Source organism: Equus przewalskii, chromosome 12 (assembly GCF_037783145.1).
Source record: "Equus przewalskii isolate Varuska chromosome 12, EquPr2, whole genome shotgun sequence".
In the NCBI taxonomy this organism is placed as follows: Eukaryota; Metazoa; Chordata; class Mammalia; order Perissodactyla; family Equidae; genus Equus; species Equus przewalskii.
This window is the reverse complement of record NC_091842.1, coordinates 40,024,246-40,043,189: the sequence shown is the minus strand read 5'-3', so window position 1 is coordinate 40,043,189 and position 18,944 is coordinate 40,024,246. Positions and strand designations below refer to the sequence as shown.

Genomic DNA, 18,944 nt, shown 5'->3' with positions numbered 1-18,944 from the left:
TAGGGCCCACTGTGAATTCATGATGATCTCATCTCAAGGTCCTATAGAATTACATCTGCAAAGTCCCTATTTCCGGATAAGACCAGATTCACAGCTACTGGGGGTAGCTTTACATATATGGGGGTAGGACTTAAACATATTCTTTTGGAGCACATAATTGTACATTCTTTGATACACAAGGGAGATCATACTATAAATGTGTGTATTTCGATGATAAATTGTGGAAAAGAAATATCTCTCTAGCCACAAATGATCACTTTTTAAACACTTTATTTTCAAATAATTTTAGATTTAAAGAAAAGTCACCAAAAAAGTGTAGAGATTTCCCTTACATCCTTCTCTCAGCTTTCCCTACTGTTCCCAGCTTACATAACCATAGTAATTAACGATAGAAATTAACTTTGATACAATGCCATTAACTAAACTCCTAAACTCCCAAACTTACTCAAATGTCACCCGTTTTTCCACTAATCTCCCAGTCTGCTACAGGATCTAACCCATATTCCCAAATGCAATTATATGTCATGTCTCTTTAGCCTCCTCCAATAAGTGGCAACCAACCGGAATATTTTTATAGCTAGTAGTAATTGAAAATGGGTGTAGGATCCAAATTTTCATCAGTCCTACTTTATTTCAAAAATATGAACCAGGAAATTGAATGATGTGTGGCCTCATCTGCCAGCTTGCGCATCAACAATAGATTGGTTTAAATTTCAAGCTATTAGCAGAAAAAGATTCCAGCTATATTTATCCCAGGGCAGAAACTGAACACTTTAGAAATGAGCTTCATCTCGTGTGTGGATGTGTGCACCTGAGCTGAAGGCACGTGTGTAATTTGATTAAGTCGGCACAGTGGCTGGAACATACCTCCTTTCTTCACTTATGTAAAGGTCATGACTTCATCTGATCAAAAAATCTATATACAGTGGAGCCAGTGTCCGCTGAATCCCTTGAAGTCAGTATCAAAACAAAATATATCAGCGATCTTTGCAAGTATTGTTTAAACAGTTAGTAATTTTAGTGTGAAAGATATTATGAAAATTCCCAGAAAATGCATGCCTAGAATCAAGAACAAAAGACATTTTAATTTGGTGCTGGCCTGGTGGCCTGGCAGTTAAGTTCACACGTTCCGCTTTGGCACCCAGAATCCACCAGTTCAGACGCTGGGTGTGGATCTATACACTGCTTGTCAAGCTGTGCTGGGGGCATATAAAGTAGAGGAAGATGGGCACAGATGTTAGCTCGGGGCCAGTCTTCCTCAGCAAAAAGAGGAGGATTGGCAGCAGATGTTAGCTCAGGGCTAATCTTCCTCAAAAAAAAAAAAGGACATTTTAGTTTCACTTTTTTGACATGTAAAATGAAATTGTGTAAAACTAATGAAATTATGGATGCCCAAACCATCTTTGAGGGAGCAATTTTAATATATTTGCCACTCTCTTGAGCCCTCATTTCTTCTTTTTAAATTGAGGTTTAATTCACACGCCATAAAATTCATGACTTTAGAGTGTACAACTCTGCGGCTTTGGGTACAGTTACAAGTTTCTGCAACCATCACCATTATCTAATCCCAGAACGTCTCCATCACTCCAAAGAAACCCCGCCCCCGTCAGCAGTCACTCCACATCCCCCAAACCTCCCAGCCCCTGGCAGCCACTAATCTACTTTCCATCTCTATGGATTTGCCTAATCCGGACATTTCACGTAAATGCACCCGCATAAACTGCGGCCTTTGGTGACCGGCTCCTTCCACTGGGCACATTGTTCTCAAGGTTTCTCCGCCGTGAAGCATGTATCCGCGCTTGGCTGCTTATTACGGCTGAGCAACACTGCAGCGGGGGGACGGACCGCCTTTGCTTCTCCGTTCTTCATGGGATGGACATCGGAGTCACTGCATATTTGTTTCACTGGTATAAATAATTCAAAAAGACTTGTGATTAAATCCATGTCATCTCAGGAAAGGACAAGGAGTGAAACTGTGTGACACAACTAAGTCAGAGAGATAAACAGGAGGTGTTCTAATTATTCAGAAACGGGGTGGGGGTGGGGCCAGACAAACAAAGCACCACGTTACCCTGGTGCACCCGACCTCTGTGCTTTTCCTGGGTCAACGTGAAGACCAGGTCCTGGTCTCTCAGGTCCCGCCCACGGAGATGATGTGGTTGATGCTCCTGGCGGCCGGGAGGGGGCGCGCGCGGTCTCGGCGGCTGTCCGAATGCCTCCTGGTACCCCGGCGGCGAGCGCCACCGGGAGCGCCCTCCGACCCCACAGTCTCAGAGTGTCCTGCGCTGCGGACCCAGGACGCTCACTCAGGCCCTTTAAAGACCGGGAATCAGTTCTAAGGTGCCTCCTGCAGGGGTGAGCGTGGGCGATTGGGCCAGCAGATAGCCAGCTACCAGGAGAATGTGAGGGAGATCCTTACTCCACCTGACTTCCTACATAATGCCCCATTCCATCTCCTTTCCCTGTTTCCATTTTCTTCCATAGCACTTCCTTTTTACAAAATCAACTTGCGTGAAGTATAGTTGACACAGACTAAAATTTGCCCTTCTGAACATGTATATTTGCCATATATAACCTCCACCCCAATCAACATATGGAACATTTCCATCATTTAAGAAGTTCCCTCAGGGGCCTCCTAGATGGGGTAGTGTTTAAGTCCCCGCGTTCGGCTTCAGGCCCGGGTATGCAGGTTCAGATCCCCGGTGCTGACCTAACACGGCTTGTCAAGCCACACCGGGGCGGCATCCCACATAAAACAGGGGAAGATTGACAGAGATGTTAGCTCAGTGACAATTAGCGCAGTGATAATCTTCCTCAAGCAAGAGGAGGAAGATTGGCAACAAATGTTAGCTAAGGGCCAATCTTCCTCACCCACACCCAAAAAATTCCCTTAGATAGCACCTTTAAACAAACTATAACTTAACTACTTATTCTATCTATTTATTCTGTCTCCTCCACGGCCCCTAGAATGTAGGCTCCTGGAGGCAAGATCTTTGTTTTTTTTGTTTTTTTTTTTTTTTGAAGAACAGTAGCCCTGAGCTAACATCCGCTGCCAATCCTCCTCTTTTTGCTGAGGAAGACTGGCCCTGAGCTCACATCCGTGCCCATCTTCCTCTACTTTATATGTGGGACGCCTACCACAGCATGGCTTGCCAAGCAGTGCCATGTCCACACCCAGGATCCAAACCGGGGAACCCCGGGCCACCAAAGTGGAATGTGGGAACTTAACCACTGTGCCACCGGACTGGCCCAAGATCTTTGTTTTATTCACGGAAGTTCCCGAGTTCACAGTGCTGGGGGAATAGTAGGTACTAGACACACATTTGTTGAATAAGTAAATTCCAGAACAAGAGAGAATCAATTGGAAAATGAGATATTATCATCCCTAGAAAACAGTAAAAGCAAATGCTGTGGGTTGAATCATGTCCCCACAAAGGATGTTGAGTCCTACCCCCCAGGGCTTGTGAATGTGACATTATTTGGAAACAGGGTCTTTGCAGATGATCAAGTAAGATGAGGTCATTAGGGTGGACCCTAATCCACTATGCCAGGTGTCCTTATAAACAGGGGAAATTGGGACACTGACACACACACAGGGAACACGCCATGTGAAGACAAGAGCAGAGATGGGGGTGATGCAACTACAAGCCGAGGAGAGAGGCAGGGAACAGACTCTCCCTCGCAGCCCTCAGAAGGAACGACCCTGTGGAAACCTTGATCCCAGACTCTCAGCCTGCAGAATTACAGACAACAAGTTTCTGCTGCTGAAGCCCTCATTTGTGGTACTTTGTTTGGCATCTCTGATAAGCTAACACGAGCTGTCAAATATTTATCCAAGTCAGTTTGGGAAGAACTTGTGAAGGATAATTTTTACAAAGAAATTCAAACTGGAAAAGACCATTAGATTCAACTCTATAAACACATACACCTTTTTCCCTTCCCACCCCTGACAAATGCAAACGATATTTCCACCATATGTGGAATGCTAGGGTTAAGCTGAGTTCCATAAAAAAGATTTCTTAAATCAGTAATCTGAACAAGCCAGTAGAAGAGTGGGTAACGCAGCAGTTCTCACAGTGTGGTCTGCTGAACCTGGGGGCTCCCAGAACCCTTCTGGGAGGTCCATGGTGATACTGAGATGTGGCTGCCTTTGTCACTGTGTTGACTTTGCTCTGATGATGCCAAAACAGGGGTGGCTGTTAGTATGCATCAGGGCAGTAACACCAAACTGACAGGATTTGTTGCCAGTGATAAAATTCTAGCCTTCTAGCAAACAGCAAAATTTTGGAAAACTTGTGTCTGCCATCTTTAGCTTCACAGCTTCCCAGTATTTCAAGGCTTTTGTGTTGAGATTGGTGGCAATATTAATGAACGTCACACACTTTTTATATTGTATAATAAATGCATCAACATTTGCAAGATCTGCATAAGTCAATGAACCAAAATTTTCTAAAAGACCAATTCACGATGTTACAAAATTACAGGAGGGTAAAAGATCCTTTCAAAGTGCAAAATAGATCAATGGAGTTTAATGTAATAGAATACAGAAAGTGTCCTGGTGTCTTTTCAGATTCCATTTTGCCGTGAACCTTCAAAAAACTACCACGTGTAGAGTGTTGGTGTCATATCAAAGAAGAGTACCCACAACTATCTGATAGACTGCTAAAATTCTTCCTTTTCCAATTACTTCTCTGTGTGAGGCTGGATTTTCTTCATGTACCTCACCCAAAACAATATATCCAACTAGAGTGAAGGCAGAGGCAGACATAAGACCCAGCTGTGTTTTCTCAAACACAATATGAAAGAGATTTTCAGAGATGGCCAATCTTCTCACTCACTGTTTGGTTTGAAGATATAGTTATACAGTACATTTATTGCTATTTTACATTCTCAGGTTAAATTTCTAATATTGTAAATATTGATAGGTATAACCCACATAACCAAAGACTCTTTGAGCTGTTCAACAATTTATAAGGAGTGTAAAGGGGTTCTAAGACCAAGAAGTTTGAGAACCACTGGACTAAGGAATATAAATATTAAAACTCAGGACCCACTGGATCACACTCTGTGAATTCTCACAATGACTCCATGAGGTGGGTGCCATTATTATCTCCATTAACCAGATGAAATACTGAGGAACAGAGAGGGGAAGCAATTGCCCAACTCACACAGCTAGTAAATGCCAGAGCCGGGATTTGAACCCAGTTATCTGACCCCAAGCTTGTGCACTTCCTTGGGGACAATTTGGCAACATGTTTAAAAAGCCTTTTAAAATATTAGCCTTCTTCAATCTCTTTTAGGAATTTCAAGAAAGGGAATAATCAGTGATGTCAGGAATTTATATATAAAGATATTTATAATAAAGTTAGAAATAGCCAGTAGTCAGTGGATGGTCAGTAGATATGGCAAATTCATGAAGTCCTTTGAATCACATTGGAGAAGGCCCAGGAAATGACCTGGCCCCCGGAGAAAGGATTGGGGGACAGTGGAAGCCATGGCAGCTGAACCGAGGTGGGAAGAAGGGATCTGCAGAGCCAGGGCCTGGAGGAAGAAGGGAGCCTTTCTGAAGGGGGTGCGGATCCCGCTGATATTTGGACAGGAAGAAGAGGATGCGGGTCAGGACACAGAAGGACATGGGCAATGCCACGGAGGCCCAGGGCAGGCGCGGCCCATGGGGCCTGGACGTGGACCTCCTGGAGCTCAGAGGGCACTTCCAGCAGCAGCTCTATAGAGAGAGGAGGAAGGCGGAGGGGAGGGAGTCTCAAGGGAGAGTGGGGTTTTCTAAAGAGGAGCAGCGTCTTCACTGTGCAATCGCTGAGGACCCGCACCCAAAGGCTGGGGGCTCCGGCCAGGCGAGGGGGAGCGGAAGGAGCGCATAGAGGAAGGGGTCCCAGCAGGGCTGGGGCGGGGATTGTGGTCCGCGGTGAGCGTAGGGCCCTAGGCGCAGTGCGGGAGGGGAGGCGGGGGCGTCCCTACGCCTGGGGCCGCTCCGGCAGCCACCCGCCAAGTGTCCCAGAAAGCAGCGCCCAGACCCGCAGCTCCTTGCGCCGGAGCAATCCCGGTCCCCATCGCACAGGGTGGTCGGAGAATGACAAATGTCCAGTGGCTGTGCACTGTTTACTGGAGGCTGGACGGATGGACGACGGCTGGACCAATGGGCGAGGGCGGGACAGTGGCGATGGCTGGACCGACGGGAGAGGGAGGGACCAATGGTGAGTGAGGAGCCAATAGGCGAGGGCTGGACCAATGGGCGAGGGCTGTACTATTGGGCCAGGGTGGGACCAATGGACTAGGGCTGGACCGATAGCGGGGCTGCTGCGCCCTCAATGATGCTGCGCTGAGCGGAGCCAGTAGGTTAATGAACGGACACCCTCCCTCCGCTCGCTCAGGAAAGCGACGGGGTGACCGAGGCCTTTCAACAAATGCTCCGGCTTACCTCGCGGGGAGCCGGGGTCAAACCCTCCTCGGGGGAGGTCCGGGGGTCTCAGTCAACCCCAACACCCTTGCGCTAGGAGACCCCAGCCCAGGACTCGAATCCAGGCCGCAGGATCCCCCACGCTCCGCCCTTGAAGGCCACCGCCCAATCCCGGGCTTGTCACGCCCCCTTGGCGAGCCGCGGCCCCTCCCCCGCGCGCCGATTGGTCAGGCCAACAGTTCGTCTCCGCCCGGGGAAGACCCGGAGAAAGGGAGTTGGCTCAAGGAATGAGCTCCCCCCAGCCTTGCTGCGCATGCTCGCACCGTGACCCCAGCTTGAGGTGACGGTGTGAACCGAGGCGGGGGCCCGAGGCACAGAGGCTGCGGGACCTGCTGCGGCTCGGTTGCCGGAGAAGGAGGGTCCCGCTGCCATCACCATCCGTCCAGTGCCCGGTGAGGACAGGCCCCTGAAGGTCGGGGAGGGTCCCGGGCCCCACTCCGTGGCCGCGCCCCGGCCGGACTCTCCCAGGGTCCCAAGGGATGCTGATGGGATGCTGGGGCGGAGGGCTCCCCCGGCTCTGCGTCCCGGCGCTCAGGCCGCCTTCTTGTCCTTCACCCTCGATTCGCCCCATTTCTCCTCGCTCTTCCTTCCCCCCACCCACACGCCCCCAGGAATGAGCCCTGACACCCCAAATCAGGGAGCCCCACGTTGGTCTGCCCTTCCTTGACCCCAGCCAGAACTGCCCCGTTCCCTGCACCCATCCCCAGCACCGTCCCACTCTTGTGGCTCTAGAGGTCCCTCAGGGGCGGCAGAGGAGGTGTGAGATATTGAGGCGGGGGAGACCCTTTGGAGGGCTTGGTCAGGAGGTAGTGGTAATGTGGGAGAGGAGCGGAGCGGGGAGCTGGGGCCATCTGGACGCGGCATAGACAGGTCTGATGATAAATTACGTTGGGTGAGAAGGAGTAAAAGTAGTTAAGATTCCGAGCTGTGGTGATTAAGGGAAAGGAGGCGCCCTTACTTGAGATTTCCACTTTGGGGAAGCTCCTCCCTGCATACTGTAGATAGCATTTCTTGCCCTTCTGTGGGTCACTGCTGCTTTGCAAAGCTCCCTGTTAGGATGTGTACCTGCACACCTAAGTGGGCCCATCATCTTACCAGCGAGGGGACAGCTGTCAGTATTGCCGGGAACTTTTGAAAACAACGACTTCACCCTTGTCTAACTGCTATTAAGAACCTCTGCTAAATTCGCCGCCATTCCCATGACACAGAGGAAACCAGCCCAGAGAGGTTAAGAGGTTTGTCCTCGTGGCTGAGGACGCAGGTGTTGGTGAATGTTGATAGTGTTTCTCTCCTACGTGTATCAAGGTAATTCTGTTGACCTCCTGTTCGCTTCCTATTGCTGGGGTAAATTACCACCAGTATAGTAGCTGAAAACATCACAACTTTGAAACAATCTTAAAGTTCTGGAGGTCAGAAGTCTGACATGGGTCTCACTGGGTTAGAGTCAAGGTGTGGGCAGGGCTGTGTTCCTTCTTGAGGGCTCTGGGAGAGACAGTAAGTCTTTCCAGCTTCTAGAGGCTTCCAGCATTCCTTGGCTCTTGACCCATTCCCTCCACCTTCAAAGCCAGCAACATGGCATCTCTCCGACCCTGCTTTCCTTGTTATGTCTCTCTCTGACTCTCCTGCCTCCCTTTTCTGCTTTTTAGGACCCTTGTGATTGTGATTGGACCCACCTGGGGAATTGAAGCTGCTCTCCTAGTTTAGTAACCCGCGTGCCGTCGGCAGCCTCAGTTCCCCTTCGCCCTGGAAGGCAGCATACTCACAGCCTCCAGGGACTAGGACCTGAGTGTCTTTGGGGGCCATTATTCTCCCATGGTTCCTAACCTTGTGTGCGTGTGATCTGGGGCTTACACGGAGCCATCTTTACACAGCTGGGTCTCCTTTGTGCAGACCAGCATCATGACAGCTGGTTTGGATAAATGGGTGACCAGAGACCTAGCCATATCAAACCATCAAATTGGGGGGTTAGGCCAAGAGCGTAAAGTGAGTGAAGTAAGGTAAACTGTTAAGCCTTTTGATCTTTTTAATTCATTTCTGCTTTACTTTTTAAAATTCTGTTCATTCAGTGAACTTTTATTGAGTAAAAATTTAATTTTCAAAATATATACATTTGGCTTAAAGTAACTGCCTCTCAACTCTTCCCTTTATACCTAGAAAATAAGTTGCTAGAAGGTCAGGGATGAATCCAGGAGAGAGACTGATCCAGCCTGAGGACATGTCCGCCCCTGTCCATGGAGTGGCTGAAGAACAGTCAATCTGTGAACTAGAAATGACAGACTTCTCAGGTAGAGGGCCTGTGGCATCATCAATGTTTCTCAAAGTGTCAGAATCAAATGAGGTGCTGGCTAAAAATGTGGTTCTCAGGTCCCTCTCCAGACCCTCTGAGTCAGCGGGCTGGGGGTGGAGTGGTTTCATTCTGCATTCCCCTCATCACTAATGATGTTGGACATCTGATGTGCTTACTGACCATTTGTATTTCTTTGGAGAAGGCCTATTCAGAGGCTTTGCCCCTTTTTTTTTTTTGTTGAGGAAGATTGGCCCTAACGTCTGTTGCCAATCTTCCTCTTTTTACTTGAGGAAGATTGTCCCTGAGCTGTCACCTGTGCCAGTCTTCCTCTATTTTTTATATGTAGGATGCCACCACAATATGGTTTGATGAGCAGTGTGTAGGTCTGCACCCAGGATCTGAACCTGTGAACCCTTGGCTGCTGAAGCAGAGTGGGCGAACTTAACCACTACACCACTGGGCTGGCCCACCTTTGCCCATTTTTAAATCAGGTCATTTGTCTCTTATTACCGAGTTAGAATTCTTTACAAATTCCAGACACAAATCTCTTATCAGATATACGATTTGCAAAAATTTTCTGCCAATCTCTGGGTTGTCTTTTAACTCTCTTGATGGTGTCCTTTGACTCACAAAAGTTTTACATTTTGATGAAGTCCAGTTTATCTGTTTCTTCTTTGCTTGCCTGTACTTTTAGTGTTATAACGAAGAAAGCTTTGCCTACTCCAAGGTCACAAAGATATGCTCCTATCTTTTTTTAAAAAAAGTTTTCTAATTAGTTCTCACAATAAAGTCTATGATCCATTTAGAGTTAATTTTTGTATATGGCGTGAGGAAGGGGTCCAACTTCATTCTTTTTTTTTGAGGAAGATTAGCCCTGAGCTAACATCTGCCACCAATCCTCCTCTTTTTGCTGAGGAAGACTGACCCTGAGCTAACATCCATGCCCATCTCCCTCTACTTTATATGTGGGATGCCTACCATAGCATGGCTTGCCAAGTGGTGCCATATCCAAACCGGCAAACCCCAGGCTCCCGAATCAGAATGTGTGCACTTAACTGCTGCACCACTGGGTGGCCCCCAACTTCATCTTTTGTCTTGGATGTCCAGTTGTCCTAGTATTCTACATTTGTTGAAAAGTCCATTTGTTCCCCTGCTAAACTGTCTTGGCACCCTTGTTGAAAATCACTTGCCCACATGTGAGAGTTTCTGGACTCTCAATTCTACATCCTCAGTCTATGTGTCTATGTCTTGATTACTGTAGCTTGGTGATAAGCTTTGAAATCAGGAAGTGTGAGTCCTCCAACTTTGTTCTTTTTTCCAGATTGTTTTGGCTGTCTGGGTCCTTTGAGTTTCCAAATGAATTTTAGGATCAGCTAGAGTGGCTCAGAGAACTCAGGAAAACAGTTCACTTACTAGGTTACCAGTTTATTATAAAGGGATGCGACTCAGGAACAGCCAGATGGAGGAGATGCACAGGGCACAGTGTGAGGGAGGATGTGGAGTCACGCCCTCTCCAGCACGCCACCCTCCGAGCACCTCCAAGTATTCACCCACCGGAAGCTCTCCAGAAACCATCCTTTGGGTTTTGATGGAGGCTTTGCCACCTAGGCAGTGTTGATTAAATCACTGGCCCTTGGTGACTAATTCATCCTGCAGCTCCTCTCCCCTCCCTGGAGGATGGGGAGTGGGGCTCTAAGTTCCCACCCTCTAATCACCCAGTGGGTTCCCTTGGCAACTAGCCCCCATCCTTAGGTTATCTAGGGGCTTTCCAAAAGTCACCTCATTAAATAAACTCAGATGTGGTTGAAAAGGGTTTCTTATGAATAGCAAAAGACATCCATTTCACCCTAGCTCTGAAGCTATTTCAGGAACTGTGGACAAAAACCAAATATAACAAAAAATGCCCATTCCTCTAATCACTTAGGAAATTATAAGGGTTTTAGGAGCTGTGAGCCAGGAACTGTGGGCAAAGATTAAAATATTTATTTTTTTATTATATCACAATATCACATTCCCTTAATGTTAACATCTTATATAACCGTGGTACTTTTGCCAAAACTAAGCAATTACCATTGGTACAATACTATTAAGCAAACTACAGACTTTACTGAGATTTCACCAGTTTTTTCATTGATGCCCTTTTTCTGTTCCAGGGTCTGATCCAGGGCCTGCCTTGCATTTAGTCCCAGTTCTCCTTATTCTCCTCCTATCTTTGACAGGTCCTCAGTCCTTCCTTGTTTTTCGTGACCTTGGCGGTTCTCAAGACTCCTGGCCACGTATTTTATAGCCCGTCCCTCAGTTTAGGTTTGTCTAATGTGTTCTCATGATTGGCCTGGGATGATGGCTTTGGGGGAAGAGTACCGCAAAGCCGTGCTGCTCTCTTAGCACACCGCATCGGGGCGCCTGCCCTGCACCTTGATCACCTGGGTCAGGTGTGTCGGCCAGGCTTCTCCACTGTGCTTAGTATTCCCCGTTCCAGCCCCTCTGGACCTGAGCTCCAAGCCCAGTCCACAGTCAAGGGTCGGACTTAAGCTCCACCTCCTGGAAGGGGAAGTGTTTCCTCTTTAGAATTCTAATTAAGGACGCCTTGTCCCTTCCCCCTATTTATTTATGTATTAAATTGTTTATATCAGCGTGGACTCATGGATATGTATTTTATTCTTTAGGTTATAATCCTAACAACTTTCTCTGAAGGTGCCTGCAGCTCTGTGCAGCAGCGTCCTCTGTAACCGACATTTCTCACTTTAAGCCTCGGCTGCTCAGGGCAGAGGGAGGCAGGGGCATTGGCCCTGGACCAGCTGGTCAGCAGCTGTGAGGCCTTGGGCTGCTCACTTCAGGCCCTGAGCCTCAGTCTCCCGGAGGCAGAGCGGGGGTGATGGTGCCACTTGGAAGGGAGATTGTTGGGTGACGGTACTGGAGGTGTGGGCTGATGTCATAGGATTTTTGTTCCTGGCTCAGACCAATGACATGGCTCTGGGCAGGTCGATTTAGTGCTGGACATGGTCCAGAGGGCCAGAGGGATGGTGGCTTCTCCCTCCCCCCACCCCCTTCTCTCTTTCTCTCTCTCTTTCTCTTCTGCACAACAGGTCTCTGGGTCACTCCTTTTCCCTGTCAGCTTCTACTGTGTCTATAAATTTGAAACCAGGATTTTAATGTAGTTAATTTTATTCTTTTTTTTCCGTTCTAGTTGTTTATATTAATCTTTGTTTTCTTGTATGACATTATGTCGTGTAGGAATGGGGACCTTTTTTTCTGAGTATTGTACTAATAGGGAAAATTACCGTCTGTGTAAATGTATCTTATTTTTTAAATGTTAAGTATTTTCCCATTGTAAAATTAATTCATGCTTGTTACAATTTGGGGAACATAACAGAAAATTAGATGAAAAAATAGTAGAAAATTAGTGAAAAATGAAATCCCTCATTCCCACCAGTGCTAACTAACATTTTGGTAAATTACTTCTTACTTGGCTTGTGTGCATTTTTATGTAATTCTTTGAAAACAGAGTAAAAAGCACCACTTTTAAAATTAAGAATGGGGGCCGGCCTGGTGGTGTAGGGGTTAAGTTCACACGTTTACTGCTTCTCGGTGGTCTGGGGTCACCGGTTTGGATCACGGGTATGGACATGGCACCCGCTTGGCAAAAGCCATGCTGTGGCAGGCGTCCCACGTATAAAGTAGAGGAAGATGGGCATGGATGTTAGCTCAGGGCCGGTCTTCCTCAGCAAAAAGAGGAGGATTGGCAGATGTTAGCTAAGGGCTGATTTTCCAAAAAAAAAAATAATGATAAAATTAAGAATGGATAAAATAAAGTCAGTAAATACATGACAAATGTGACTGGGGTGGAGAAGAAATCGAAGGAAAGATAAGTGGGCTGAGAGAGAGAGAGAGAGAGAGACGCGGGACAGGGACCAAAGTGGTCTTTCTTGGAAAAATGCATAGTTGTTTAGCCTGGAAAAGATCATTTTTGCTCAGTGTGTCCATTGGACTTCCTAATTAATGCTTTTTGTAAACCAAATACAAATACTTTAAAGTCTTCCTATATCCTTTTTTCTTATCTTGGAAAAATGATATCATGCATTTAATTTTCCTGGAAAGTGGTTAATTTTAAGGAGCAACACCTCCATCTTGTGGCCTTCTAGAATACTGTTGCCGAAGATTTTTTATTATTATTATTGAGTTCATAATAGTTTACATCAATGTGAGATTTCAGTCGTACATTATTTCTTGACTGTCACCACATAAGTGCTCCCCTTCAGCCCCTGTGCCCACCCCCTATTCTCCTTCTTCTGGTAACCACTGAACTGTTTTCTTTGTCCATGTGCTTGTTTGTATTCCACATATGAGTGAAATCATCTGGTGTTTGTCTTTCTCAGTCTGGCTTATTTCGCTAAGCATAATTCCCTCCAGGTCCTTCCATGTTGTTGCAAATGGGATGATTTTGTCTTTTTTCTGGCTGAGTAGTATTCCATCGTATATATAAACCACATCTTCTTTACCCAGTCATCGGTGATGGGCGCTTGGATTGCTCCCATGTCTTGGCTATTGTGAATAGTCCTGCAATGAACATAGGGGTACATATGTTACTTTGGATTGTTGATTTCAAGTTGTTTGGGTACTCTTGGCTAAGATGTAAGTTGCCTTTTCCACAAGTACAAGTGTGAATTAAATTGTGCTCTGGCACTTGACAGGGGTCGTTACATCTGTCTCTAGGCTGGTGCATTCCGCCCTGTAAACGGAAAGGAAACAGGAAATACAATTATTTGAAAGCTTTGCTTGTAGCTATGAAAAAAACATGTGGAGAAAACAATAATGCAGAAACGGAAGCAGTTTGTGACAAGATGGGGGGATTATGGAGAGTCACTGTTATTGTTACCTTTAACTTAGTCTATATAACTTTTTTCAATTAAATAATGCAGAATTTTAAAATAACCTCAACACAATCTACCTCATCACTTCCCTTGGTTAGAAAACTAAATCCAGACAAATTAAGTGTCTCCCCCGCAGTGTGGAGGAGGGTGTACTGGGCAGGAATGTGTTTCCAAACTGGCAGCTCTTGGATAAAAGTGGTTTCTACAAGAATTAAGAAAAACCTTTTTTTTTAAACATTTGGATGATAATCTAAAGAAAAGAATCCATATAATCATATTCTGGAGCCCCTGGCTGACCAGCAGAGCTGTTGGACCTGCAGTGGCCTTTGTGCTAAGAGGCAGCTGGTGGGAGGCTCCCAGCCGAGCAGAGCCCCTGGTCCTGTGTGCGCCGCGCTCCTGGCTGCTCCTGCCTCCAGGAACGCGCTTGTGTTCCGAATGTGTATGGAAGTTTGGAACCAAGACGGAGAGATGCCACAAGCCGTGATTTGTTGAGCACTTACTGTCTTCTAGGCTGTTATGAGCTGCACTGTGTCCCCCCAGATTCCTCTGTCCTAACCCTCAGAATAGGACTGTATTGGAGATGGGGGCTTTAAAGAGGTGGTTCAGTTAAAATGAGGCCGTTAGGGTGGGCCCTCATCCAGTCTGACGGGAGTCCTTGTAAGAAGACGTGAGGATGCCCGCTCAGGGAAGACTGTGTGAGGACACAGGGAGAAGGAAGCAGTGAGAACCACAGTGCTGGGTGGAGAGACAGTTCCAGGGGCACACGGGGTCATTGGGCCTCGCTGCCGCCTGGGTTCTGGACGGGGCAGCAGGATGTCTTCTGAGGTGGCAGTCTTGTTTCTGGGCTCTTACTGGGAGGTGGGAAGGACCCCACTATCCGCCACCACCCCCTCCCCCAAAAAGACAAAAAAGCCGCCCCACACTGATGCCCCAGGGCCCTGGTGTCCCTGCCAGCCTGGCCCTGCCATTGGCCCCGTAATTGGTCCTGTCTGCTTCTCCAGGCCTGGAGCCAGGGAGCCCTCAGTGACCACGGGTTCTCGGGACGCCTCCACAGCCCTGTTCCCACTCAGCTGAGGCAGCACCGGGACCAGCGCAGGCACCAGGCCGCTGCCCTCGTGGGGTCCTGGCAGCTCCTGAGGGCTGGGGTGGGACCTGGTCTACTTGTGAGTCCAGAGAGACCCTCCCCAGGCCTGGCTTCCCCTTGTGCTCTGCAGAGTGCCAGCTGGGCCTGGCGCCTGCTCCCTGGGACCCGGTCTCAGGGGAAAGGGCACTGGGCATTCTGGGAGGGTCAGTGGCCTGAGCTCACATCCCACAGTGCTCGTCTCTGACTGTGGCGCTCAGTGACACCAGTTACTGTTGTCCTGGACCAGGTGCACCAGGTGCCGTGTGGGGCCGGCTCTGGATCCACCTTGACTGGCCTCCCAGCTCCGTGCTCCATGGCTGTGTGGGTGGCCCCGCCGTGCCTCAGCATCCTCACCTGCAACCTGGGGCAATAAGAATGATGAGCTTTCATACTATGGGGCTGAAGGTGAAATGGAAACTCCTGTGCAAACGCTTCACTCCGTGCTCAGCACCTGCAGGCCTCGATTCAGAGTCACTGTTAGCAGCACCTCGGTCCCCTCCACGCCCCTGAGAGCCCTGTGGTTTGCAAGCTTTACATTCAGGAAAGTGAGGTTTGGATGGGGCGGGGGCGTGTCCCCTTGTGGGCCCAGAGAGGAAGTGGCCCAGCAGAGGCCCTGGCCCAGGGGTCTCTGGCTCCCTTCAGGTCCTTCCCCACCTCGCAGCCCCGGCCCCGAGCAGCCCCATGTGCCCTGACCTCCAGCCCGGATCCGTTTTCCTGAGTCCCAGGCCCAGGGCGCCTCCCCTGACGGGATTCTGCCTCTTCCCTTAGGACGGAGCCCCTGGACTCCCAGCTTCCTTGCCAGGGAGGAGGAGGGACATCCGTCTGCTGGGGCCTGAGTGTGGCCTGGGGGACAGGCCATCGGTCCCGGAATGCCCCTGCCTGAGCCCAGCGAGCAGGAGGCTGAGAGCGTGAAGGCCAGCCAGGAGCCATCCCCAGGCACCGATGTCGTCCCCGCAGCTCCCAAGAAGCCCAGGAAGTTCTCCAAACTGGTCCTGCTGACAGCCTCCAAAGACAGTGCCAAGGTGGCCGGGGCCAAGCGTAAAGGGGTGCACTGTATCATGTCCCTGGGGGTGCCCGGCCCCGCCACCCTTGCCAAGGCCCTCCTCAAGATCCACCCCGAGGCTCAGCGAGCCATTGAGGCAGCTCCCCAGGAGCCGGAGCAGAAACGCAGCAAACTGGACACAGGTGAGGCCCCGGTCTCAGCGAGCAGGGCTGGGAGCAAGCTGTCCCTGGGGCCAGAAGTCCCCTGACACAGGGGCAGCCAGGGGACAGACAGGCTAGGCTGGCTCTGGAGAGAGTACATGTGCCATGAACGTTTCTGTGTTCTGTCTACACTGCATCTCGGTGTAAGTTTTGCATGTTGTAGGCCTCTGTGCATGTGTGTTCGTCTGAGGTTCTGTCTGTATTTGCATAGCAGAGTGAGTCTAGCTCCCTTTGTGTGGGTCTTTGTGTGTCTGTGTCCCTGGGTCAATTTCTGTCCCCGTCTGCTCTTATGTATTTATGTGCCTGGGGGGTTTCTGTGTGTAGGTTTCTGTGCCAGAGGCTATTTGAGGCCCCAAGCAGACCCTCTACTGCTTGGTGCCAGGGACATTGGAACATGGATATGTCTTTGGGGGTAGAACCCTGAGGGATGCCCGGGGGAGGGATGCCCAATGTCTAGGAGGGAGATGAAGTGCGGTTTCTTGCTACCTGAAAGTGGGGTCTCCCATGCCCTGAGAAGATGGGGACAATAAAAGCCACAGTGGTTGGCCTGTCTTTGCTGCCTGTGAACAGGTGGCCCCTTGGAGTCAGCCAGGGCACTCAGCCTGGCAGCCAGTCCCAGGAAAGGGACTGGGCTCTTGGCTTCTGTCAGCTGGGCAGTGCAGGGGACCCCACCTCATTACCTGAAACTTAGGGGTGAGTGGCCTGAAGCCGTAGGGTTGCGAGCCCCACTGCCTCCCTCTGGGCTGGACCCCAGAGCACGCGAGATGGCGGATCCTCAGCCACAGGCCTGGAGGTTTCGGGAACTGAGGGACCCCTCAGCCTGCATCACTTGCTGGATGGGAGCTGTACTCAGGGAGTCAGAGGACCCTGTCTCCCCAGAGCCTGAGGCCCCTCTGCAGTGTGCCTGGACCCCCGGTGAGCACTGCCGCCGGCCAGTCATGCCCTAGGTGCCTCCACGTGTCCACTGCTTCTTCCCGCCAGCCCAGGGGGTGGAGGGTGCCATCCGCATCACCTCTGGGGAGGCAGGGCTCCGAGGGGCCACGTCACTGCCCTGAGGTCACCAGCTGGTCACTGCAGAGGGTAGATGGACATCTGGCTCAGAGCCCATCCTTCCCGCTAAGCCCGGTGGGTCGGCCGTCTCCAGGGTCCTTCATCCCGTCAGAGACCTCTGCTTGCTGCTAGGATCTGCCCAGGCTCTGGGGCCACAGTGACCGCACACCACACAGCTCCGTTGTGAGAACTAGAACAAAGCCACCCTTCCTCAGTTGCAGAGGTGGAGAGCAGGGCAAGGGCTACATCTCAGCCCCATGGGCTGCCCTAGGCAGATGCTCTTGGGCAGTCAACAACCCCCTCAACCTGCCACCCCATCTTTACCTCTATACCTGGTGCACAGACTTCTCCACCTCTAGCCCCATACCCGGCCAAGGTGGATAACAGCACTGCCTAGTGCTCAACCCAGGTCTGGCCCAAAGTTTCCTGGAAATGACTTTAATGCCTCTGTGTCCCTGGGCTGGTGGCCTTTGGGAATGTATCTTTAGAGCCTGCAATTACTTCTTTAAGTCAATCAGTGGCGCTCCAGAACATCCCATGGCAGCTGAGAGTTCTAGAGCCCACCCCTCCAGGTGCCCCCCACTCCCTCTTTTCCTCTGACACCACTGTGACCCGCCCCCTTCTCTTCCAGATGGAAAAGAAGCCGGAAGATTGGCAGGGCCGCCTGCCCGCAGTCCCTCACCAGGTGCCAAGGAGCCCACCGTGTGCCCCAGCATGCCCAGCAAGTCCCTGTAACCCTGACCATGGCGGTGGGGCCTTGCTGGGCCAGTGAACTTGGCTGTGACTTCTCCCTGGGACCAGCTGTGACTGGTTTTCACTCTTAACATTGTGTCATTTTTTTCAGATCAAGCATAAGTTTCTTTTGTAAGCAGAAAAAAAAATTCAGGAAAGAGAATAAAGAAGCTGTACACTAGACCCCATCATGGACAGGTTTTAAGAATTCCATGATTCTGGGTCCTTTGAGGCCCAGCCCCAGCCCCATCCCCCAGGGGCCTCTCCACACATACCTGCCCCCATCCAGCCTTTCCCCAGAGCTGCCAGCGGCCTGGGCCCCATCTCTCAGACTCCAGGTGCTCTCTGGGGCCTCTGTCTCCCAGGGCCTCACACCCCGGGGCCCCCTCAGCCTGGAAAGCCAGCTACTGGGCCAGAGACCTGGTGGGGTCTCTGAGGCGTCCTCTTCCTGCTGCCTTGGCCTAAAAGGGGGTGGTGGGACCTCCAGCCCTGAGCCCCCGGGTCACCAATCCCAGCCAGTCCCCAGGATGCTCCTGGCAGCTCCTGCTGGACCCTCTGGAGGCTCACCTCCTCCAGGCAGCCACACAGACTGAGGCACCCCCTCCACAGGGCCCTCCCGTTCATGACAGCCCCGGGTTCTGCTGAGGAGGGGGTGGGCCCCAACACAAGTGTGTGGTGCCCCATCATGTTCCTTCTGGGTGGTTTGGGGGCTGAGGGAGATTTCCTGGGACGAGCCCCTCCCCAGGTCCCCCTGCTGGGGGAGGAGACAGGAAACACACAGTTCCCTTCCTTCAGGGAGGCAGGGCCCCTGAGGTCTGGAGGGGAAAAGCTCCCCTCCTGTGGCTTCCCCAGGGGATCCTCATTCTTTGAAAACTGCCACTGGGTGAGAGGAAATGGATTATATTTTAAATGTGGAGTTTAGAGGCCTTATGTTTTTAAACAACATTTTCCAAATTTAATTAGTACCTATTGACTCCCTCTTAGGGAAGCGGGTCCCTCAGCAGTTTTCTCTCCCGACTCTCTGTTTTGCTGTCATTTTTACAGTGTGATTATTTGTAATATTTATATTCCATAACCATAATTTGAAAAGTTCTTTTGTCTGAATTCTATGTTTAAATAGCTTCCCGCTCTCACCAGGCTTCTCCTTCCCTGAGTTCTGAGTCGTCCTCTCGGGCTGGTTTTGTCAGGTGACAAGGACACCTG

The 18,944-nt window shown here is 50.0% G+C and overlaps 1 protein-coding gene and 1 long non-coding RNA gene across 3 annotated transcripts; one reads left to right on the top strand and one right to left on the bottom strand.

Annotated features, from left to right (window-relative positions):
• Window positions 1-257: 257 nt before the first annotated feature.
• On the bottom strand, window positions 258-6,572 carry LOC139074801 (uncharacterized). The gene is made up of 2 exons (XR_011524594.1): window positions 6,437-6,572; window positions 258-1,904 (listed from the first exon to the last, which is right to left on the bottom strand). It is a non-coding gene; the product is annotated as an uncharacterized lncRNA (long non-coding RNA).
• On the top strand, window positions 6,278-17,924 carry FLYWCH2 (FLYWCH family member 2). 2 transcript variants are annotated; one of them, XM_070567045.1, is made up of 4 exons: window positions 6,679-6,867; window positions 15,004-15,161; window positions 15,525-15,941; window positions 17,641-17,924. In XM_070567045.1, exons 3-4 carry the CDS (start codon window positions 15,626-15,628, stop codon window positions 17,742-17,744), a joined length of 420 nt encoding a protein of 139 aa, XP_070423146.1. In that variant the 5' UTR covers window positions 6,679-6,867; window positions 15,004-15,161; window positions 15,525-15,625; the 3' UTR covers window positions 17,745-17,924. The 2 variants fall into 2 exon arrangements, with proteins under 2 accessions (XP_070423145.1, XP_070423146.1); XM_070567044.1 differs by lacking the exon at window positions 15,004-15,161 and having other exon boundaries at window positions 6,278-6,867.
• The last annotated feature ends 1,020 nt before the right edge of the window (window positions 17,925-18,944 follow it).

Excerpts from the sequence above, each read along its gene's own strand:
- FLYWCH2 (XM_070567044.1), top strand. The coding sequence starts at position 15,626 with ATGCCCCTGCCTGAGCCCAGCGAGCAGGAGGCTGAGAGCGTGAAGGCC. Across the intron at positions 15,942-17,640 it reads ACGCAGCAAACTGGACACAG|ATGGAAAAGAAGCCGGAAGA; the intron begins GTGAGGCCCCGG and ends CTTCTCTTCCAG.